The sequence below is a fragment of the Lemur catta genome, chromosome 3 (assembly GCF_020740605.2).
Source record: "Lemur catta isolate mLemCat1 chromosome 3, mLemCat1.pri, whole genome shotgun sequence".
In the NCBI taxonomy this organism is placed as follows: Eukaryota; Metazoa; Chordata; class Mammalia; order Primates; family Lemuridae; genus Lemur; species Lemur catta.
In genome coordinates this window covers 45228488-45253994 of record NC_059130.1, presented here as the reverse complement: position 1 = coordinate 45253994, position 25507 = coordinate 45228488, and the positions used below count along the sequence as shown (strand labels likewise).

At 33.9% G+C, this 25507-nt stretch overlaps 1 protein-coding gene across 2 annotated transcripts in view; it reads right to left on the bottom strand.

The window, feature by feature from the left end:
- NME7 (NME/NM23 family member 7) overlaps positions 1-25507 on the bottom strand; it is a 190149-nt gene that overhangs the window by 129795 nt on the left and 34847 nt on the right. The window contains exons 2-6 of one of the 2 annotated variants that reach the window (XM_045547425.1): positions 25304-25411; positions 24402-24568; positions 11486-11596; positions 6582-6632; positions 4119-4326 (exon numbers count right to left, since the gene is read on the bottom strand). In XM_045547425.1, coding sequence (XP_045403381.1) covers positions 4119-4326; positions 6582-6632; positions 11486-11596; positions 24402-24568; positions 25304-25411 — 645 coding nt within the window. The remainder of the gene's footprint in view (positions 1-4118; positions 4327-6581; positions 6633-11485; positions 11597-24401; positions 24569-25303; positions 25412-25507) is intronic. The other variant, XM_045547426.1, reaches the window with a different exon arrangement.

The following is a 25507-nucleotide window of genomic DNA, read 5'->3' as shown; positions in this document are numbered from 1 at the left end:
TGAATGGAAATCTCTTCTAAAATTACATTATCTGATGATTTCAAGTATATCAAGAATATTATTGATTTTTGCTTAATGACATTATATCCAGTACATGTACAGATATAGATTGAGATGTACCATGAATGTGAATTATTATTAATAATAATAATAACAGTTATCCATTCATTAAATACTTTGTTTTAGGCACAATGCTAAGCACTTAAATAATTTCATTTAATCCTCAGAAGAACATATGATGCATGTACAGCTATTGTCTTATTTTATAGACCAGGAGATTGAGAATTAGAGTAAGAAAAGGAGTAGACTCTTTCTAAGATAAGGGTCAAGAATATGTATATCCTAAAGGGTTCATAAAAATAATGGGATATTTCAGAAAAAGGTAAAAAAATCTAAACACACAAAATAGAAACAAATTATGTTTAAGACACTTAGGAGAAAGAATAAGGGTATCTAACTTTGGAAAAGTTGCTCCACTAAAAAAAAAAATTTCTTTAAATAATTCTGCAAACGGTATTTGCAGACAGAAATTTTTCTAAGTTTAGCACATGCATTAAATATGTGTACGCATAGAAACACATAGACGATAAGTCTAGGTTTAACATATTAAAGTATAATATAAAACTTCCCTTGTATTTCTAAATCCACTGATTTTTTGCATTAATAATATTACTGAAATATACAACCTATGTTACTACCCAATAAAGAAATGGTAGAGTTGGACTCAAAGTCAAGATTCATGGTATTTCCTAAAAGGGAAAAGAACATTTGTAGGTAAAAGATCCTGAGCAAAATATCAAAGTGATATGACGACACTTTTTTTTCCATTTCTTTCTATTTGTATTTATATTATGGCAAAGCTTTTAATGTAAATGCTTAGGGAAAAATATTGTTCACTAATGGGAAGTAGATAGAGACCTTAATGATCAATGTTAGCAGAATTCATCAAATATTTACTAAGCATTTATTATGTGCAGGCAGGTTATAATGATCAAAACAAAACAGACAAAAATCCCTGCCCTCATGGAACTCACTAGTGGAATCATCTAGTGTATATACACACATAGAACCTAAGTAACCTAAAATCTGATAAGCATATTTGTATTCAAATTTATTAAATGAACTGGTAGAAACAAATGAAGAAATGGATGGGGTAAGGTAGTAATGGGGGGAAATGAGAAGGAAATATCAACAAACATAGTCAGGGATTTTCAGTTCAGCCTCAATTATTTCCTTCACTAATTATTTATGTCTACCATTTTTGTAATACCTTAAAAAATCTGATTGGTAATTTAACTATAGAAAACTGTACCACATTTACAGTAAACATCTACTACTAACATATGGTCAAAGACAATAATCATTGTCTTGCATATACCCTTAATGGTTTTAACCCTTTAATAATTTTGCTTTGCAAAACCACAGCTATGATTAAAGCCAATACTCTACCTACTCTGCACCCCCAGACATGCTGGAGAACATGTTTTGAGAAAAACGACACTCATAAATCATGGCCGCAAACATTAGGTCATTAATTTAGCACAGCAATCATAGCACATTTCCTTAACCTATTCATTTTTCTAGTCTTTTAGATGACTATCTAACATATTCTCCTCTCTCTTTAAAGCAACCAATATCTTATCTTCTACCCTCACTTTTAACTGTTTGACCTTACTTCCTTCTTAAGAATCAGCATATGGGTCCACATATTCATGTGCTCTGCCTTCCCACCTGTTGCTATAGACAACTATCCATGCACTGAGATGCACACACCTATCTCTCCACCTGGACTCTAATTCCATTCTTATTTGCCTAATCAATGACATTGCTATAGCAAGTCTCCCTCTTTGTCTTACATCACCAATTTTTCATATATGTAATTTTTCTTATCTTAAAAAAAATTGACCCTGCTTTTCTTGACAGCTACCACCTCATTTCTTTGCTCACCTATGCAGCAAAACTCCTGAAAAGAGCTGTTTATATTCACTGTTTCCAATTCCCATTCTGCAATTTTCCATTAAGTTCACTCCATGTAGGGTTTTGCCTCCATCTGTCCATCAACACTGACCTTACACCAAAGTTCACCAATGACCTCTGCATTACAAAATCTAACAGTCCATTCTCAGTTCTCTACTTACTTATCTGCCTTATTGACACCATCAATCATTACCTCCTTTTAGAATATTTTCTACACTTAGCCTCCTGGACACAATTATCTCTGAGTTTTTCCTTACAACCTGCTGATGGCACCTCTTCAACCTCCTTTGCTGTTTTCTCCTCTTTGACCTTATATCAGGACGCAAGGCTCCACCCTTGGTCCTTTTTCCTTCTCTATCTACACCCTCTTCATGGTAATCTCAACTAGTCTCATGGCTTTAAATACCATTTATATGCTGATAACCCCCATATTTATGCTTTTAGCCCTGATCTCTCTCCAAAATTCCAAATTCTCATATTTATTTTTTCATTCAACACCTCTAGTTGAATAACAAACATGTTAAGTTTAAAAATGTCCAAAATGTAACTGCTTATTTTGCCTCTATACTGCCTCTAGCCACAGTCTTTCACGTTTTAGTTTATGTAAATTCTATCCTTTCAGTTTCTCAGGCTTAGAATTTTGGAATAATTCTTGATCTCTCTCTTTTTCTCATACTCTACATTCAATCTAGCAGGAAATCTTGTTCATCTGATCTTCAACCATTAAAATATATTTCTAATACGTGTACATATTTCTCCCATTGCTACCCCCTGGTCCAAGCTGTTATCTGTCTGGGTTACTGAAACAGATTCTTGACTAGCCTCTCTGTTGCTGCTCTTGCCCACTACAGACATTCTCAATGCAAAAGCCAGAATGATACTTCTAAATGTCAAGTCAAACATGTCACTCCTTTGCTCAATCCTAAAATGGCTCTCCATTTTTCTCAGAGAAAGAGATAAAAATACTACTATGGCCTATAAGACCATATGATCTCTCCCCTGATTACTTCTGTGACCTCATTACTCCTTCCCAGCCTCCCTCATGCCCATCCAACCACACTCCCTTCTTTGCTGTTAGTTGACTATATCAGGCCAAAATATACAAGGAATAGCAAGATGGTCAGTGTACCTGGATGGAGCGCAGTGATTAAAGTAGAGATTGATCAGAGATGGAGTGTTACAGAGACAGATAGGGACCAAATCAGGTAGAGCACTGAAGGCTACAATAAAGACTTTAGATTTTATTCCACACAAGACAGAAATTCTCTGAAGGGTTTTCAATAGGTGAATGTTAATCTGATTTGTCTTAAAAAGATCACTGGGCATAGTTAATTTTACTTGGGCAAGGTAAAATTTTCATAAATTGAGTATAGGAGAGGAGAAAAGAAGAATTTCAGTAGTCCTGGCAAAATATAACTGTGATTTATATCACAATGATCAGATTTAGGGTCTATTTTGAAAGTAGAACTGAAAGGACTTGATGATGAAGTTCAAGAAAAAGAAGAAAATCAATTATTAAAAAACTGTCTAATTTTGTTTCATTGTGAACATGACCAGATTAAAAACCATCTTAATTTAGCTGAAAAACTTCTCACAATGCTAAGAATAAACTTGTGCTTCTTTAATTCAACCTCAGTATAAATCCAATGTAATACCTAATTTATATGGATTTAAAATAAAGGAGTAATTATAGGGAAATGTTTTCATAAACACTAACTATATATAGGAAAATAAAAGGATGTTAAGCTTGAAAGTTCAGTGTTAGTTCTGAGCCAAAGAAAGAATATATCAAAATATGTCTTCTTTTTGAATATCTACTAACCATAAACTGGTATTCTTACATGAATTTAATAATTCAAACATTTAAGAGCCTCAGTAAGTTAAGTCTTTGGAACAAGAAATGGGATGACAAGTGTTTTAAAGGAAGAAAACTTACCTTGACCATGCCCAGGTTACCAGTTCGCAAAGGAGACATATCATTGAAACGCTGTCTGATCCTATGCAAAAGGTCAGAGATTTTCTCTACTACTAGATCATCTATATAAATCCATCCTAAGACATCAGTGACAGAAATGGTTTACTTTGATATAAAACATTTAACAAAATCAAAACAGTATTAAAATATCTTTAAAACACCTTACTCTGGCAGCAGAAGCAAAAGAATCAGGGCCATGAGCTGCATTTCTTATGCCATCTGTTCCAAAGAGGGCTCTAATGCTTCCAGAAGCATCTGTGCGTGCCAAGCCGGAGTTTGCAGGTCCAAGCAGTCTTTTCCATTCACATATAGCATCATCTCTTAAAATCTCCATGGCAATAATAGGACCACTTGTAATAAACTGGATCAGCTCACTACAAAATAGGTAAAAGATGAATTTGCTTCTTTTTCCTGTCAACCTAGATATCGCTTTTAACAACAAGGATATATTTACATTTGAATATTTCAACATAGACATTAATATTATGATCTCAGAACTGTTGGACATAGTGAATCTTTCATGGGAAGGATAAAATTTTGATAAATTGAGAGTCTTGCAGTGGTTCAATTCACTACAGATCACTAATAATGTCAAATTACTGTTAGCAGAAAAATCACTGTTGGGTTACCTTAAGACTATTTCATTGACTTGAAATGCATATTGTTAAACTGTGTTTCTCCCATTGCTCTAAAAGGTACAGAGGATTTCCTTTTTATTTTCATGTGGTTTACCACTGCAGTCCAGTACAATTTCATAATAAAGAAGTTGATGATAGTGATGGATGTCTTGTAATATATTTTGAGTAAGAATTTATTTAATTCTTTTTGTGTAGAACTATTAGAATTCAAAGACTGACAAAGAATTCTCAATCAATAAACACTGAGTTAGTTTAGTGATAAAGAAAAAGGGAAATCAACAGGCCTTCAAGAAACATCCTTATTAGCGTAAAAGCTAGCTACTCTGAATACTCCTACTTTAAATTATTAAAGCATACACATAGGTTCTTAATTAAAAATCCAGCACTGAGTCACAGTCCCCCAAGGTATAAAAAACAATACCTCATTTTATTTTTCTACTTCTATGTGTGTACAAGGCAGCAACGATAAGTTTAGCTGAAATAAGGGATATCCTCCCTCCTCCTATGTTAAGCAGGAACAAAGCACTTCTTAAAGCAAGCCCATGTTTCTTTCTCATCCAAAGTAAAGAGAGAATAGGACCCTCCTGGGGAAAGGAGCATGGTGTGACACGCCTGCCCTTTTGTGCCTCTTCTGACTATTTTACACAGTTCCTTCAGTAACATACCATGTTATATGAGTTAACTCCCTTTAGTACTTCCTTTTTAAATCACTACAATTCATTTTGAAGAATATTTCTAAGAAATAGCATGTACAAAGAAGTATTCATACCCTCTACCCTAAGAGGCCCACAAGGACCTCCTCATATACATTCTGCTAGGCCTTAGCTGCCAAAACAAACAAAAAACCCCAAACCAACCATTAGATTTAAGGAACCCAAATACCAGGAAAAAACTACATATCAGAATCTGTGCTATGAAACAAGATTTTTCCCTCAAGAAATTTATACTCTAATGTCCTGTTAATACAGAATTCTCAGAACACAGAGTAGACTAAGCCTATACTGTGAGTGTGGCATGAATAACACAGGGAATGGTATGACTGATAATAAGATACTGCTTCAGCTTCATGAAACGATTTCCAATGACTTCAGCTAGTCTTTTGTTATATTTTTCCCAATACATGACAACTAGTTAATTTATCCATTTAATAAAATTTACTGCACATGAATTACATATAAGACACTAAACTAGGAATTGTAATTCAATGTTACAAACACATACAAAGACTATAACAAATAATAATTTCTACCAATTTCCTAGAAAATTGTATATGCCTATTCTAATAAGGCTTAGAAACATTATAATGCTTAATTTTAAATAATCTATAACATAATAATTTTCTTATATAAACCTTAGGAAAAAACCGACTATTTTGTGTAGTATACCAAATGGCATCAGTATTGCAGCAGTTTGGCTGATACAATATTTTTCTTTATTAGAAATGTAAATACTCCTTTGTCAATAGTAATATGAGGATGCACAATACTCACTTAAATTTAATTACGTCCCAAATATTTATAATATTGATTCCATTGTAACACATATTATTTGCTATATTTCAAGAAACAAAATATATATCAAATATTTAGTTGAAATACACGGTTCTATAAACGTTGTTTTATGTATACAAGATTACCAAAATAAGAGTTTAAAAGCACAACGAAATATTCAACATAAAATACAATTTTCACTCTATTTTTAAACCACTGAAATCTGAATAGAAAGCTATCTTCTTTGTAACTTAATCAAATTATCCTATTTACTACTGGTTAAAGTTTAAGATATTTAATGATGACATATAAGAATTCTTATCTAATAAAAGAAAAAAGAAAACAATTCTTAGAAAAGAATTCTGTGCAGTTTCAAGAGGTTGCTATGGTCCTTTTGAGAGATTATTCTCACGTAACAAATTTTTGAATTGTGAAAATGTAACTCTTTATTTTCTAGGATATCCTCTATTATATACCACTAACACCCAAATTAGCACCTACTTAAAAAAGGGCCTTGATTGGTGGTCTACATGAAAATCCATCGCTTCTTTCCTACAAAATAATCAAAATGAAAATAGTTAAGAATTACATAAGAAGATAATTATTTAGTTTATATTAATAAAATAAAATGAAATCCTTTACATTTATATTTACTTAATACATATGTGAATTAATTAATAATTTTTCAGCAAATATTCTGTCAAATCCCTCCCTTTCTGACAATATTTTGCAAGTATGAGTCATATCTATGTTAAATATAAAATTAAAGTGAATATAAGAGGCAATATTTACTTTCCTACTCATGTTATATGTCATCTATCTTCCTTTTCACCAGCATCTGTAACATTGTGGAAACAAAGTTTAACATTTAGCCAATATTTTTTCTTTAAAGTGAACATAAATTACATAAAAAAGTACAAAGCCTTTATTTTATTTTATTTTTTTAGAGACACGGTCTTGGTATGTCGTCCAGGCTGGAGGGCAGAGGCATGATCATGGCTCACTGCACCCTTGAACTCAAGGGCTCATGCAGTCCTCCCTCCCTTGGCCTCCCAAAGTGCTGGGATTACAGGCATGAGTCACCCTGCGTGCCTGGCCCAAAGCCATCTTCTAATTCCAAATTTGTCACTTTCTTCTACAGGCTTTAAACTTGAGAGTTTAGGCTAGAATTTTAATTCAGTAGTTATAGTTTTCTTTCTTAGCTAGATTTCTCCAAAGGAAAGACTATACACTTGTGTTTTTTAAAAGCTATGTGACAAATTATATATATTAATGCATTCTTATTGGTTAGTAATGGATTAAGAACTAATGTTTTAACTGACATCACCAAAAAAGGAAAGAATATGAAGATATTCATAATTAAGAATTTATTAATAGTAATACAAATTTACTTTTTAAATTTATATTCCCACTAAAGACTATCTATAGAATGTATTGAAACATCTCTATGTATCCCATAAATATATACAATTATTATATGAAATTTATAAAATAAAATAAAGAGGAAAAAGGGAAAAAATAAAAAAGCAAAGAAAAAAAAATTTCCCTTTGGTCCTCAGATAGACTGAGGCCGGAGGATCCCTTGAGCCTAGGAGTTCAAGTCCAGCCTGGGCAACACAGAAAGACCCTGTCTCAAAAAAATTAGTTAATTAGTTTAATTAAAAAGTTAATTTAGTCTCCTCTTCAAAAAAAAAGAATGTCTATAGAGACAATAAAAGAATAATGCATTTTAAACTGATTCCACTGAAAAGTCTAAGGAATTTTTTTTAAAGCAAATCAGGTGTCTCAAAATTGTATAGTTTTCTTAAAGCCATTAAACTGAGGTCACAATATTGACAAATAAACATCAACATCAACTACTTTTAAAAATAGCAAAGAAGTTAAAGTGTTCTCTACCAAAGAATCAACATTTCAGGCTTGAAAACTAATTTGGAATGCAATGTTTTTGAAGATTTTATCGGCCTATTACAAAATGAATTCACGTAACAATTTATATCAGGGCATAAGCTTATTCTAATCAAATGTACTGAAATATTCCCTTTGGCTATGAAGACATTACTAAAATATACTACACTAGTATAGAAAATAAAATTCATCACAAGACATGGGAGGGAAAGAAAACTCACATTTTTTCTAGAGTCAATTATAGCCATGATTAAATTATTATATTTATTTTTCACAATATATTAAAATAGGTACAATCACCTTTATTTTACATATGAAAAGAATGAAGTTCAGCATGGTTACATAGTTCGTCCAGGTCAAAGAGCTAGTAAGGGCAAGATAAGGGGATTCAAATGCAAATCTCTGACTGGAAACTTCTGACTGTTTATGCTCTTTCTACCATCAACTGCAGGAAAAAAAAATTCTAGAGGGTAAGGAGAAGAATTCACAAAAATGAGATACTATCTATATTGTTTTACAAGCTAAAATAGGGTAAAGCTGAATGTCTAAAAAACTCAAGTGGGGAGTAAATTAGAAGAGTTAGCGGAAGCATACTAAAATGACCTATTCTAAACCTTTCAAATACAAAAAACCTAAACCACTAAAATGGAAGAAACAACCACAATCTTTAATATCAATGAAAAGAAAAATCTTAATACATTACTAAAAGTGTTTCAATGTTTTCTTCCAACATGTGATTGATTCCATAGTTATCTCCATCCGAATTCTAAAATTAAAACCAGGATGAGAGTTCATAAATTGCTTCCTACCACTCTTATCTAATTCCTCCATTAAAAGGTTTAGAAGGAGACAGATATAAACAAGTACATCACTAACAAGAGAAGTTTTTTGTTATTGTTTTGTTATGTTTTGTTGGGTTTTTTGTTGTTGTTGTTGTTTGTGTTTTTGGAGACAGGGTCTTGCTCTGTCTCCCAGGCCAGAATGCAGTGGTGTGATCACAGCTCACTGCAACTTCAAACTCCTGGGCTAGAAATACAAATTTAGATAGAACTTACCTGCTGCCTTCTAGATACTGTGATGATGTAGGAACTGATATTTGAAAAAATAATTTTAGACAAGATTTATATATTGAGAGAAACTCCCTGGGTCTCTCATGCTCCTAATGTGTTTTACTGGGTGTGCCAACAATGCAAGGCCCTGACTGCTCTTTATCCTAGTCATTTCTCAAGGTTGTGTTTATAGTGAACAACCTTGAGGGATCAGGTAATATACCTCTTCAGTACAAAGAGCAGGCTTGTTTATTGCTTGCTAATGAAACAGTTGGTAACCCAAGTTCACTCTTCCTCAGTTGTGATACAACTCACTGTGTACACAGCATCCACCCAGGCCTATGTCATTTTTATCCCTACAGGACATGGAGGCAAGGGGAACCAACACAGTTGGTACCCCATCTCTTCTTCCCACTGGCACTTCCCCCCTCCAGGCCTCCATTATCTGTCCTATGCTGGACCACAGCACTCATCTCCTACTGGTCTCTACTTCTGGTCTTGGCTCTTAATAATACACTTTTCTTCCTTCAGGCAGAGTTGTTTCTCTAACATGCAAATCTGACCATGTTACTCTTCTGCTTAAACCTTTCAGTGGTTCCCCATTGTCTTCTGGATCAAGTTCAAACATCTTTGCCTGACCTATCAAAACGCTAAAAGGAAAGAGCTGGCGGGTGCGGGGAAGTAGAACACTCTGTTAAAACACTGTAGACACAAAATGTTTGTTTACAATGAAATTTGACTTCCTGAGGGGCCAGTAAAAAGGGTTTGATGAGAGATTAATGGTCAGAGGTGTGGTCAGAGGACTACAGAGAAAGAAATTGTACACCACCAAACAAATGAACATGTGTGTGGACAAGTAATTAGAAGGGTTTGTATTTGTGGCCCTCCAAAGGATGGAGAGCTTTGTAAGGCATGGATAGAATTAATAAGCCTCAAGTTTCCAAGGAAATATTAGCAAATTTATTCCTTACAGTGCTCTTAAAGTGTTACTTGGTTCTAGCATCTTTCATCATGTGCTATAGAGCCATTACAATAAACAAGTTGCATCTTTATCATGGGAAGTCTGATGCCAAGTCATCAAACACTAGAGGTGTGGAGACATAAGACTCAAGTAATCCTCATAACTTTATGCTGTAGGTACTTTTATATCACGACTTTATGATATAGGTACTCATTCTGCAGATGAAGAAACAAGCACAGTGGTAAGTTGTTCAGAGTCATGCACCTTGTAAGTGGCACAGTTACAAGCAATCTGCCTCTAGACTCTGTGCTCTGCAATTTCAGCCTCCTGCTTCTCTAGAAAATATATGAACTGGGAGATCTTACACAGGGGAAAAATTAAAATTAAGCATATGTTGTTTTGGGGACAAAATTGGGGGTGTCTTGTAAGGTTTCTAACCATCAGACAGATCAAAGCCAAGTTGAATGTCCACTGCTATCTATAGTCCCTGTTCTCAAATAAACAAAACTGCAACTGACCCATGGAATAGATACCCATAAACCGATGATTTCTTGAAGCAGTGGAAAGACACCTGACTTGACCAAAAACAAACAAACAAAAAAACTAGTGGAGAAACATAAGAACACTATAGGAGCTGGCTCCACCTAACTGTCACATTCACACCCCTACAGTTACTGCGTGCTACTGTCACATTCAACAAGCCTCTACCCTAAGAGATGCCCCATCTCCCTTCTCCATCCTCTGGAATGTTGCAGTCTTTGCTTTGCCTACTTGGTAGAAATTGTTTAAAAAACAAGTGTCCAATATCATAGAAAGATCATTTGTGTGTTTTTTCTGAAACGCTCTCTAAAAAAAACTGAAGAGAAGGTTGTCCCAATCCTCTATTCTTTGTTTGGATGTTGTGAATATTTTCCTTTCCATTGCCAAGGTAGAAACACAATTTTACCGTGGGGTTGGAGTTACTTACTTGTGACAGAAAGGGCTAAATAGGATGTGTAAGTCTTATTTTCACTAAATAAATTAGAAAATATCTGGTCAGATAGGTTGGATTGCTTTTCAGAGTAGTAAATAGGTATACTTACCTATTATATATATTAACAGGAGCTAAGAAGCATCCCCTTGTCAAACAGAAATAATCAGATGTTCATTTCCTCTATCACTTTTATATAGTGTTATAATTGTATATTAAGGAGAGATTATAATTATCAAGCATTAGTGTTATAAAAGCAGATGGGGCCATGAAAGATAATAAAAAGTTAAATAAATAGTTAAATGAGGCATATAATTTGACAACTCCTAAGTGTTTATAGTTGGATGATTATTTATTCATCTGATCACCTATGGTCTTGTTGTTCTCATTCCAGTAAGATATTCTATTCTTTGCCATTCAGTGGGAGGTTTCTTATTTCAAACAATGACATGAAAGGTAGAAGATCATTTTTTAAAAACGAATCTAGACGTTACATAACTGAAAATGATCAACAGATTACCTTGAAACCACCATCATTTTGAGTTTGGTTATAGTAAATCCAGCTTTGTTTATTATTTCAATTATTTCTCCAGCCTTTGATACTGCATCTGGTTTAATCAGAGCTAATGTTCTGTAAAGAAACAAAGAATAGGTTTTAAAATAATATTAGTTCAGCAGTTTTTACTTATAATTCCCACGCAGTGGTAGTTCCCTTAACAATCATCCTAGATTATCAAAATTTGAAATTAATTATACAGAGAAGTATATTAAAGACATCTTTAAAAACTTACACAAAGTAAGTTTAGTATTTTTCCCAAAGAAATCAAAATTAGACATCAAATTTAGAAGAAAAAAAAAAGCTTAGGGAAAAAACATTAAAATTTTTATTTTCAATATGCCTGTATTAGAAAATAGAAATTTGAATTTTCTATTTCTTAGAATACATTTTATACAAAGGACTAACCTCTAAAAGGTTACACGAAATACATTAATAGCTTGGTTTTTGTTCTCTTAGATTTCAACATACGTATGCTATGCAGTCAGTTCAGCATTGATTTGGAAATAATTACAAATTCTTCTCTTGACTCTTTATTCATGGCATGGGTGATACACAAAGAACTAAATGTCTTCTTACTCAACAATGTATATGAATAGCAAAAACCTTTTAAAATTATCTTTTCCTCCAAGAGGCTATATCAGAACAATGCACTTTTCCTCTCTGAAGTCTCAGAATTAATAAGAATTTGGAGAGGGAGATCATCTTAGCGTCCTCATTTTACCAATGAGAAAAGTAGGCCTAGAGAGGCAACATGCCAGAGGTTACATGGCTGGTCAGTAGCATGTTCGGGACAAAACACCCAACTCATCAGACTCCCATGTCTATGCTCCTTCCACATCACAAATAATGTTACTACTAATATTATTAAGAAGGGGCATCATCACCAAACCTTCAAGAATAGTATTTGCAAATACAAGATAAAACTCAGATTAGTTGGAGTAGTTCAGTTTATATGATGAAGAATTACTGCAACATTCCCTTCTATATTTCCAATGTTCTGACAACACTGGCATTAATTCAAGGAATCCATAAAAGGAGAACAGTTGGCTTTTTCATAGTTGACTTTGTTCATCAACAAGACAAACATAGCTAAAAATATAATTAAAATACCCTTACTTACAGTAACTTATGGCTGGGATTTGAAACTGTAAATAACAAAAGAAATCATTCATCTTAATCTGTTTATTAAAAACTATACCAGATAATCTTTTCTTTATTTTGAAGCAGATGAGTCACTTATATTAATTTATATTATGTGGTATCATAGAAAATACAGTTAAAACTTTTTACTTTTTAGTTTAAATTATTTAAATATCATAAGCCAAACTAATCTATAAATTGTTTATGCTACACTCTGAAAGAACATTTCACTAACCATAGCTCTTAAAGAAAATATAAAACATAGCAGTCAGTCAATTTCTGTAAACAATATACAATGTGAAAAGTACAAAGCTGACAGAACGACGGAACTTATTTTAAAATATTTCATTTTCTCTAAATGCCTACAGGAGACAATGGGTTGATTGCATTTCATTACATGATTACACTAAATAAACTCCTCTGTCTTATCTTTGTGGCTTAATTGTTCAGTAGGTAATAATTAAATGTATTTTACAGGGGAACTAAGATAGACATCAGGAATCATACGTGCTATTTAAAAGCAAAGATACCACGCAAACAAAAGGGCCACAAAAATATTAATATATTAATAGTGCCTCTGTTACCTACTGCTGCATAACAAACCACCCCAATATGCAGTGGCATAAAACAACAACTTGTCGAGGTTCTGTAGGTTGGCTGGGTAGTGGTTTCACCTGGGATTATTCATACAGCTGCATTCGGCTAGAGGATGAGCTGGAGGCTGTGCTCAGCTGAGAAGCTCGGCTTCTCTTCCTGTGGTCTCCCATCCTTAGGGAGGCTAGACCAGGCTGCTTCATATACAGCCACATAGGGACCAGTGAACATGCACTTATCAAGAGCCCCCTTGAGGCACGTTTGCTGATGTTCCTTTGGCCAATGCAAGCCACATGGTCAAGCCCAGAGTCACTGTGAGAGGAGACTAGACAAGGACATGGTTACCAGTAGGCGTGATTCATTGGGGGCCACCAATATAACAATCTAACACATAGTAATCCTCTTGCCTGCACTGAGGCAAGCACTGTAGTAGATGCTGCTTGAGATATTCTCAAAAGAAAGGACAAAATTATGAAAATTATTATTTAACATTAAAACTTCTTAGCATTAGACAATTGGCCTGCCTTCACAAACTCAGGATACAGATTTCTGAAAAATACCAATTCTTACAGAGCCATGCAAAAAATATGTTCTTCATATACCATCAGGCTCTGAGCAAAAACCGCAGCAAATATGTTTGTGAGAAAGATGACTGAGTGCAGTATAACAACATCCTAGGTGGTACAATGCTATTGCTGTACAATAAATGTGTTATTACAATCCTTATGGACTCTTCAAATGCCATTGACCGGAAGAAACAAATATGTAAACTTTGGTCTATACTAATTTATGTAAATACTTTAAAAGGTGTTCATATTTGCCTTAAGTATACAAAAACCCACTCCAAACATGAACCCAAGGCAAAATTTATGGTTGATTTTATGTTTTCTTTGCCAACATAAAGTGTGTGTTTGCCTAATGGATAAACAGTCTCATATGAGGCACTAGAGGAAAATGCAGAGTCAAGGCTTTTGATTGACAACAATGGCAAAGTTATTCAGAGCAATCCTTCCACTGAAAACTAAAAAAGTGGATTTTTTAAAAAACTTTTTAAAAAGCAAAGATGAATTGACTAGATTGTCAATAGTTATTAGGACAAAAGTGAAAAAAATGGAGACACAGAAATGTGAGAACGAAAGTTGCTTTTGACTTGACAGCATTGCCCCTCTGGCAAATCTGAACTTTAATTTGTAATTACATCATTGGGGGAGGGGAACAGAATCCCAACCCCCATAACAATTTTGGACCAAAGGCTACCCACTCCCCCAACTATCAGCATGAACCACAAAGAACCAGGCAGGCCTTGAACGGCCTAGCAGCAGAAGTTCACATCACCTAGGTAGTCTCAGAACTTCCAATTTTTGAACTTGGGTAATGATCAGATTGCTAATGCCTCCAGGAAACAGACAGAAGAAGCAAATACAATATCTCTGTAGGAAGAAAGGAACTTTATTCTGTACCTAAAATAATTAATATATAAATACACAGCACACATATAATCATACATCCACACATACACACATGACAATCATCATCACACAAAGATAACCCCCTCACCCACACACAAGGAAAAAGACTAACATGAGGGAGAACCAGAATAAACAACATACAACAGAGAGAGATGCACAAATAGTTCAGACACTGAAATTAATCAGATATAAACTGTAAAATGATCATGCAAACTATGGTTAAAAGACTAAAAGGCAAGCTACAAAATATCATCCAGAAATAGAAAACTATAAGCTATAAATAAGTACATTTGAATAGAATATTTAGTGATGAAAATAATGAAAATAAGAACTAGACAAACGGTTTGACAAAAGACTAGATGCACCTGAAGAAAGAATTTTTCAGAACAAATTCAGAATAAAGTACAGAGAAACAAAAAGATACAACATAGATAAGAAAATAGTTTCAAGAATGTAAGTGGGGGAATAAAGACATTTTCAGATGTGTACCAACTGAAACAGTTTTCTACCAGTGGAAAAACTTGAAAAGAAATTCTTAAAAAGTGTAATTTAAAAAAGTAAAATCATCCCAAACAGAAAGTTTGAGATAAAAGAAAGAATAAAAAGCATAAAGTGGGCAAAGCACTGTGGCTTATCCCTGTAATTCTAGCATTTTGGGAGGCCGAGGCACAAGGATTGCTAGAGACCAGGAGTTCAAGACCAGCCTGAGCAACATAGGGAGACCTCGTCTCTGCAAAAAAATAAAAAAAATCATCCCTGTAGTCCCAGCTACTTGGGAGGCTGAGGCAGCAGGATCACTTGAGCCCAGGAGTATGACGTTGCTGTGAGCTATGTTCACGCTACTATACTCCAGCCTAGGTGACAGAGCAGGACCATGACTCAAAAAAAAAAAAGAAAGAAAGAAAGAAAATAAAAGGGAAAAAGTCAAGAAATCTAAATGAATACTGATTGTATAAAACAATAACAATGAATCATTAGGGTCATACAAATAACAGAAAAAATACACAATAAAACCAGCATATAATTCAGCAAGGTGGAAAATTGAGCTAAACTGTCCTGAGGTTCTACATTTTCAAGAAGGAAGAGAATATTATTATTTAACCTTAGGCTTTAATAAGTTAACACTGACTGCCACGCTAGAACAAAAAAATTTTCCTTGGGGCCACAATGTGTTATTACAAAAATAGAATAAAAACTTGGAAAACAAAATGATCCTTTCTCATTTAATAAAAAATGTCTTTTTTATTGTTTTCTGTGCATGAGTTACATGCAACTTGAAAAATAGTTCATGTGGCTCCCAACGTAGCTCAAAACTAGCCTGAGTTAAATACAACTCACATGGAAGTTAATGTGTTAGGTAGGCACGCTTTAGTTTCTAGTGTAAGTACTAAATGTATAGGAAAAGAGCACATGCCTTTCAAACCAAAAGAGAAAAAAAAAAAAGATCAAAAAATCCTCAAGATGTCCAAAAGAAGTCAGAAAAGGACCAAAGATAATATTATACAATAAAACAAGACAAGCAGGAGAAAAAAAGCACAGGATAGGATGGCAGAGTTAACACCAAACATATTAGTAGTTATGGTAAAAGTGCTCTACAGTAAAAGATGAAGATTATGAAACCGACTTTAAAAAAAAAATCATTCAAAGACAAAGATAATCAGAGTGGATTTAAAAAATAAACAGCTATGTTAAATGAAAGGCACATTTAGAATAGAAGAGTGAAAGTTTGAAAGCAAAAAGAATGAAAAAGGTATACCACACAAACATTAACTAAAAATAAGCCAGCACAGCTATATTATTAATATCAGAGACAGCAGACCTTAAGGCAAAAAGTATTGCTAGAGATAACAATAGTCTCTTGATAACAGAAAGTTCAATTTACTAAGAAGATACAACAATTTAAATCACCTAGTAACATATCGTTAAAATTATAATATAAAGATTAACATAATTATAGTAGGAAATTTTAACAAAACCTTGGTAATTCATAGACTAAGCTGCCAAAAAATTAGTAAATATGTGAAAGATTTGGACAATTCACAGACTTGACCTAATAGATACATACATAAAAATGCACACAACTGCAAACTAAACGTCCTTTTCAAACACACATGGATCATTAGAATAATAGACTATACTAGTCCAGAAGCAAATCTCAACCAATTTTAAAGACAGAAATCATGCAGAATATGTTCTCTAGACACATGCAATTCAGCTAAAAGTTATTATAAAGACAGAATAAGAAAATTTTCATGTTTAGAAATAAATATGCTTCTAAATAATCAATGAATCCAAGAAGAAAAACACATAGAAATTAGAAAATATTTCAAATGGAATAAAAATTTCATATAAAAAATAATGGGATGTGCTTACAAGCAGTATTTAGAGTGAAATTTATACCCTTCATTACATATATTAAAAATACTGAAAATTGATAAAATATATAATTCTGAAACTAGTAATAGCAGAAAAAGGGAATTAAGAAAATTGCACACTATCAACTTAGAATTGTGTGTCTAGCAACAGCACCATTCAAGAAAGAGGGTGAAATTTAAAAAAATTACAGATTTTTAAAAAACAGTTTACAATGAAAAACTGAAGGATAACATTCAAGAAGAAAAATATTTCCAAAAGACAGTTTGATATGCAAGAAGAATTGGTGAACAAATGCATAGGTAAATCTAAGCAAACATTGCTTATACAAAAAAAAAAGAATGTCTAATATTCAGGCAAAAACTTGAATGTCCAAAACAATAATAAGAACAAAACTATGTTGACAGAAGAGAAAAGATTAGAGCTAAAGTGTCCTAAACTCTTTGTATGGCCTGGGAAAGGAACAAATTATTATAGAACTTTAAAAATTTTAAGTTAAATATATGAAAAAAATTCAAGGCTAACCACTAGAGAAACAGTATAGAATTAGATAACCTCTAAACCAATAGGGAATACAGTGGGCAGAATAATAGCTTCCCCAAAGATGTCCAGGTCCTAATCTCCAGAACCTATAAATATGTTACCTTACATGTCAAAAGGGACTTTGCAGATGTGATTAAGATTATAGGCCTTAAAATGGTGGAGATTATTCTGGATTACTGCCACGGGCCCAATCTAATTACATGAACCCTTAAAATCATAGAATCTTTTCCAGCTGCAGAGAGCCAGAGAGATGTCTGTGTGAGAAGGACTCAGACGGCTTTGAAGATGGAGGAGAGGGGCCACAAGCCAAGGAATGTGGGTGGCCTCAAGAAGCTAGAAAAAGCAAGGAAATAGATTCATCCCTAGAGCCTCCAGAAAGGAATACAGCCATACAACACATTGATCTTCTCCTGGTGAGACCTGTGCTGGGCTTCTGACCTATGGAACTGTAAGGTAATAAATCTGTATTGTTTAAGTGACTGAGTTTGTGGTAATTCGTTATGGTGTCAATAGAAAACTATAGAGAACAACAACAACAAAAAAGGCTGAAGAGAAGAAAAAATACCTCAACTAATCCAAAAATAGGCAAGAAGAAAAAAATAGAAGAGCAGGAAAACAGAAAATAGTAGAAATATGTACAATAATACCAACAATTACAGCATTAAATGTATAGGTACTAACCTTACCAAAGAAAACCTAGAGGTTTTCATATTGAATTTTTTAATAAAAGAACTACATGCTGTTTACAAGAGACATACATACCTAAAATATAACAGGGCAAGGCTAAAAGAGGTGGCAAAAAGTCATTAATTAACCCACATATATAATTAATCAAACCATTCCTAGGGAAAGATAGCTCGGTCTGGAGCTGAAAAGGAAATTCAACTCTAATCTGTTAAGTGACCAAAAACCATCTGAGAATTACAGAATGGAAAGGTAGAATTTGATCTTACTTTATAGAAGGAATCTTAATTTCTCCCTGGGAATTCAATAATGGAAAGGCACTTTTCATTATATTATTGGGGGGGATTTATGCTGTCATTGGGGCTATCATATAATTGATAATAAGTCATCTTATACAATGGGACCATAGATAAGTAAAGATGAGGAAAGGAATGGAGGTGAGTTTTTAGCAAGGCCTTGGTAACTGAACTAAGGTTTTCCTCTACTGTGTTACGGTGCCAAAACTAAACTGCTCACCGCTGGTTCTAGGACGATATACAAAGTGATAGTAGTAAATGGCATTGAGGAAGTGGTTTGTTTCCCAAAGGTGAGAGCAAGACCAAACTAATATTTTGCTGGTCTCTTCCCCTGAGAAGCAGACTTAGCCTACTAGAGCTTGTCAGGCCAGTTGATTTAAAGGTATAAAACCTAGAGAACAACCAGGAATCTGTACCCTTGCTCCTCATGAATAAAGTGACTTCTACTCCATTCCTAGGAGAATGCACCCCCTCTCCATTTCCTCCATTTGCTCCTCCACATCTGGCCACATTTAAGGGTTTCTGGTCACATGTGGCCCTGCCTCTTTTCTCTCAGACCTGTAGGCCCTCAAGCAGGGCATAGTCTATTGTTTTCCTGCTTTCAATGATAAGCACATCTGAGTGAGAGTCTAGCACCTGCATAGAAGCTCTCTCCCATCCTCCATGGGCTGGGACACAGGCAGAGAACCCCATGTACGTGTGCTCTCGAGGTTTGCTCTGCACACCCATCTCTTCCCAAGTTCCAGATCAGTGAAAGGGTGAGGGTAGGGGGTGGGATGGAAGAAGTAGGAAAGGAAAGAAAATCTAACTCTTTTTAAACATAGCTTTTAACAGAGAGCCTAAGTAAAAATAATACTTTATTTTTCCAGCATCCTGTGAAATGAACACTTACACACTATTGGTGGGACTGCAAATTAGTACAACCTCTATGGAAAACAGTATGGAGATTCCTCAAAGAACTAAAAGTAGACCTACCATTCAATCCAGCAATCCCACTACTGAATATTTGCCCAAATGAAAAGAAGTCATTTTATAAAAAGACATCTGCACTTGAATGTTTATTGAAGCACAATTCACAATTACAAAGATGTGGAATCAAACCAAGTGCCCATTAATTCAAGAGTGGATTAACAAAATGTGGTATGTGTGTGTCTACACACACACACACACACACACACACACACACACACGAACCATGGAATACTACTCAGCCATAAAAAGGATTAATTAATGCCTTTTACAACAATTTCTATGAAACTAGAGACCATTATCCTAAGCAAAGTATCTAAAAAATGAAAAAACAAGCACCATATGTACTTGTTATTAAATTGGGTCTAACTGATGAGCACACATGTGCACAGAGGGAAGTAAAACTCAGTGGAAATCAAGCAGGGGAGAGGGGGATGAAGGGATGGGTGAAAACCTACCTAACAGGTACAATGAACACTACCTGGGTGATGGGCACAGTTATAGCCCTGACTCAAACACTACAGAAGCAATTCATGTAACCAAAAACATTTGTACCCTTGTAATATTTTGAAATAAAAAAAAAAAAAAAGAAAAGGAAACACTAATGTCCTCATCTTAAAAACAATGTAGGAATAGAACGTTGATAAAAAAAAAATGGGAGGATAGGAACAGTGTATAAACTAAGAAAAAAAAATACATTTTTTTTTATCTACATCTGGGTCCTGTGTCAGTTCTCCATCAGCTAATAATTTGGAAGGAAGAATGGAGACTAACTGAGCTCAAGAGATGACCAGAAGCTAACTTAATGTACAAGAGATGTTAAGGATGGAGAAGAGAGGCCGGGCGCGGTGGCTCACGCCTGCAATCCTAGCACTCTGGGAGGCCGAGGCGGGTGGATCGCTCAAGGTCAGGAGTTCGTGACCAGCCTGAGCAAGAGCGAGACCCCGTCTCTACTAAAAATAGAAAGAAATTATCTGGCCAACTAAAAAAATATATACAAAAAATTAGCCGGGCATGGTGGCACATGTCTGTAGTCCCAGCTACTCGGGAGGCTGAGGCAGTAGGATTGCTTAAGCCCAGGAGTTTGAGGTTGCTGTGAGCTGGGCTGACGCCACGGCACTCACTCTAGCCCTGGCAACAGAGCGAGACTCTGTCTCAATAAAAAAAAAAAAAAAAAAAAGGATGGAGAAGAGAAATAAGAGAGATTTTTGAAAGAGGTAAGTAAATTGATAAGATTAGTCTCTATCTGGATGTAGGAATACAATAAAGACGGAACTCAAAGAGAGCTTCCAATTTTTGAAACCTGTGATTAGGTGAACGTGGTGCTAGAATACAAAAGCAGCAGGTTTTTCAATGAAAGCGAATTAATTCAACTTTAGATTTGTTATTTTTAAGTGCCCGTGAGGAATCCAGGTGGAAAGGTTCAGAAAAAAGTGGAACATGTGGTTTTGCAGCTGGACTGATAATATAAATTTGGAAGGCAACACAGAGTTGGAAGTCATGGGAGTACATAGAATCCTCTGGGAGAGTGCACAGAATGAGAAAAAAGAGACACGTGCAGAAACCTGGGGAACACTAGGAGTCTTTTTGGCCTCTTTCTTTTAAGAGGCCAACCATAGCAACCACGGGAAGAGAAAGGAATAGTTTTTAAAGTACTCTAGACTTCATTTATTCCAGTTGATATTTATTCATTTTAATGTCTTTTAAGTCATTTGTACATTAATTATTATATTCCAATAGTATAATCCTGCTTAAGTATATAATACCTGAATCGTGAGGCTGTTTCAAAGTCAAAATAGTCAAGATTTTATGACATTTTATATTTGGAGAAATATATATCTGATGACATTTCTAAATCTTCAAATATAAAAAATGTAAATAGTTCATATTAATCAAATTCTAATCTCAGAAAATATATGTTCAGCCATAAACTACAAAAATCTAAAAATATATAAAGTATGATTTCAGTACTTTTTTAATTTTATTTATTTTTTTAATATTATTTATTTCAGCTTATTATGGGGGTACAAAAGTTCAGGTTATATATATTGCCCATGTCCCGCCCATCTCCCCAAGTCAGAGCTTCAAGGTATGTTTGGGTTAAGCAAATACTTAAAATTACTGAGCTATATTAAAAAACTCAAAAGGTGATTTAGGTCAATTCCTCTGTCTCCAGGGAAAAGTACTCTTAACCCCTTTCTAAGCACAAGTCCCACCTAAAGTGTGGTGGACAGAAGAAAGGATAGAAATGTGAATCAAAGTTAGATTTCTACAGTCAAAGGAAATGGGAATGTTGAGGCTAGTTTGTCAGCTAACCTGAATTATACTAAGTTATCTAGATAATTGCCTCCCAAATAGTTGATAGGCTCCGTGGAGATCAACTTCACCAGTCCCCCTCAACACAGCCTTTACTCCAGAAAGAAAGGAGTGTGTAGTTAGCTCATAAATTTTCTTTGACACTATACAAAACTGAAAACTAGACTAAATTACAATTATTACACACAGTTGTTTCTATGGGACCCTGATAAACATACACATATATTTCCATATGCTTACTTTTTGGCATTTAAATAAAACAATATATCTTTGAAACTGTTGGATTCAGAAGTTGTTTATTTAAATCACCCAAATGGTTGCTGGATTTGCTAACCCATATGCAGTTAAGAAAGAATCAAAAGAGAAAATGGTGAAACAATTTATACCAGTAAAATGTATAATACTGCATATATTTTCATGAACTATATTTATAAAGCCCCAATATTTCAAATTTATTCTTCACATTAAAATAGAATTCTTCTGTTCTCCTTGTTTTAAAATCAGTTCCATTCAACCGTATCTGCCAGCATATTAATGAGACGTTTAGTAAAAAGAGCATGAATTTTGGAGTAAAACACAACAGGGTTTGCTGGTTTCCTTTTACTTTCTAGCTGTGTGATTATGGCCAAGTTACTTACCCATTCTATAAAATAGATTAAACAACATTCATTCCAGATAAATCAGAGTCAAAATATATAAATTATAATTGTTATGGCTATTATTTTATTTTGATTGGGTCAGACTATTAACCCTTCCTATTATTGGACATATTTTATATCTAGTTTAAGTGAAAATGTAAAGTAATCTTGAACTGAGGTGTATGTAAAGTGCCTATCACAATGACTGGCACATAGCATGTGCTCCATAAATGAATCCTATATGTTTATATTTTTATTATATATTCATATAATAAATATAACATATATTTATTAATCATAAATAAAAGAATTATGGTTGGCATTTCCTTAATCCCATAGACTTCTACCATAAGATCTTATAATAATAAAAGATTCCTATTTATCTAATATCCTAATTTTTTTTCCTCTTTCACAGTTATCCTGGGAATCTTTGTTCTTCCTTTCTAACGACGCATTCACTACCCTTCTTAACCATCACCCCCTGTGTATTAGTACCACCCTAAGCATCAGATCACCTCAAGAATTATAAAGGGCTTGTAAAAAAAGGATAGGGAAGTCACAGAAAGAGATATCACATTACTATGGAGGTGACTCAGATATTAGGCAATCAGCTAGTTTGGGTTATAGACCTCAAAAAATAGTTGGACTGATTTTTTTCCTATTGAATTAAACAGTTTTTGTAGCTTTTTATACATATAGCTTATACACATATCCACCAATGATCCCTATTTTTAATTATAGCAACAATCCCTCCACAGATGCAAAAAAAATTCCCAAAACCATACAAAATATAAGCCACAGAAATTAGAGCCAAGAAAGATGACAAAGGAATTAAAATTTCATTTCAAATATAGTTAATTCCAGTCTCAGAAAGATAAAACTCATAAATGTAGAGATTGGCAATTAAAATGTCATCTTGATAATACTGAAAATTGATATTCAGAAGAAAAACATTATTGAAAATCTTTGTTTTCTATATAGCCTGATTTTCAGCTGCATCTCCAACTTGTTCTGTCTCTCTTCTAAATCAAAGCTGAGAAAAAGTCAGAATGACAAATGCAGCTTTGACAAACAATAGAGAGAAGAGAGACATATGTGGAGGGCAGGATGCTGCAGCTTCTCTACTTTACAAGCAATGGGAGGGAGAGAGGAAGGCAAGAATGCAGCCAGTGGGAAGCTATTCTTCCAGACATACCACACCTCTAGACATTTTCAATGATGTAAACTCATTCATTCATTCACTTAACAAAGTTTTGTGGGCCACACCCTGTGAATAATTTGCTGTTTGAGGTATCACTACAATAGTTTTAATGGATACAGTTGTGAACAAGACAGATCAGTTTCTTTATATAATTTCTTTCTTTTTTCTTTCTTTTTTTTTTTGCTACACTCATTAATGTCTTTCTTCAACCAATCAGTCAGTCATCATTTATTGGACATATATTATGTCTGTGAATAAAGCTCAAGAGTAAACAACATTAGTTACAATCTAGAACTTCCTTGCCAACTAGATCAAAGGTCATCATTTGAGAATAGGGAGGAAATGGAAAAAGGGAAGAGTAGATAATAAATTTTAAATTTTATTCACTAATTCATTCAGCTAATACAGACAAGGTGCTTACAATGTGGGAGGAGATGTGCTAAGTGCCACAGGAGATATAAAAATGAATTAAGACAGAATGAGGACATGCACAACTATGATTTATCAATTAAAAAACTGGAAAAAAAAAGACAGAATAAGGACAACCATTTTCCAGGTCCTATCCATTCTCCTATGATTAAATCCTCCCATTCTTGATGCAGACTGACTTTGGACCCAAAGTCAAATGAAAAAAATATGTAATTGGTTTCTTACTTTTCTTTCCGACTGCCCAGTTGACGAGCTGTATATTGATCTCCATAGTCAATTAACACCAGTTGTCGAGAAAAGACATTCACTTTGTTGCCTATAAATAAATCTTCCAAGTGCAGGTTATCATACTTGGTGCGTTTCAAAAAGGTACGATGATTCTTTACATCATGCTAGAACCAAAAACAATACAATAAAAAAAGAAATCAGTAAGGAATATTCATCTGATTATAAGGTAGAAATAGTTCTTAATTCTATCTTATCAAAGATAGGTTACATTCCATTCCCTTTTTGCTATAAATACAAATCATAATTTTTTTTATAACTTTGGTATTTCCTAATCCAATCCAGTAGTAACATAAAAGCTTCTTATTGGAAATTTAATACTTAAAATCTGAATATAAAGATTTTTTATTGCCAAATTATTCAGTAAATTAGTGCCTATAAATCCCAAAGACAGTCATACACCCAAATTTCTGCTTTGTTGTGTGTACAAAATACCAATACAAAATAGATCTATTTGTTACAAGTGTTGCCAATGAAAGGACACAAATAAATAAACAAGACTCTCTTAGTGCAATCCTCTTCAATTTGACTTCTTAATAATGGTGGCATATTTATGAGCATAATATTTACCTATAAAAATTTATCAGTTATTGCTTAATCTAAAACATAAATAATCCCACTTCAATTCTCTAACCAAAAATATTTGCCTATTTTTGGCATTACAAATAAAGGCACAAAGTTATCTTCTTTTATCTACTTATATTAGAATTATAATGAATAACAAAAAAGAATTCATATATATATATATTTTAAAAAGTAATTATATAGAAGGCAATCTTATCCCTCTCCCTATCCAAATTTACCCCCTTTGCCAACATTCAAGCAAAGAAAGGCTTATTTACCATTTCAACAGACCCATCCCCTGGGTAAAATAGAAGTTCAAACCGTCGAAGAAGTGAAGCATTTGGATCATACCACTCTGCAATGAAAACAAATCTTTCGCTATGATTCTGAAAAGAAAGACAGGAAAATTTTAACACTAACATATAAAGAATAAGTACTCTTATATAAGTCACATAAAATGAAGGCAAGAATTACCAAATATT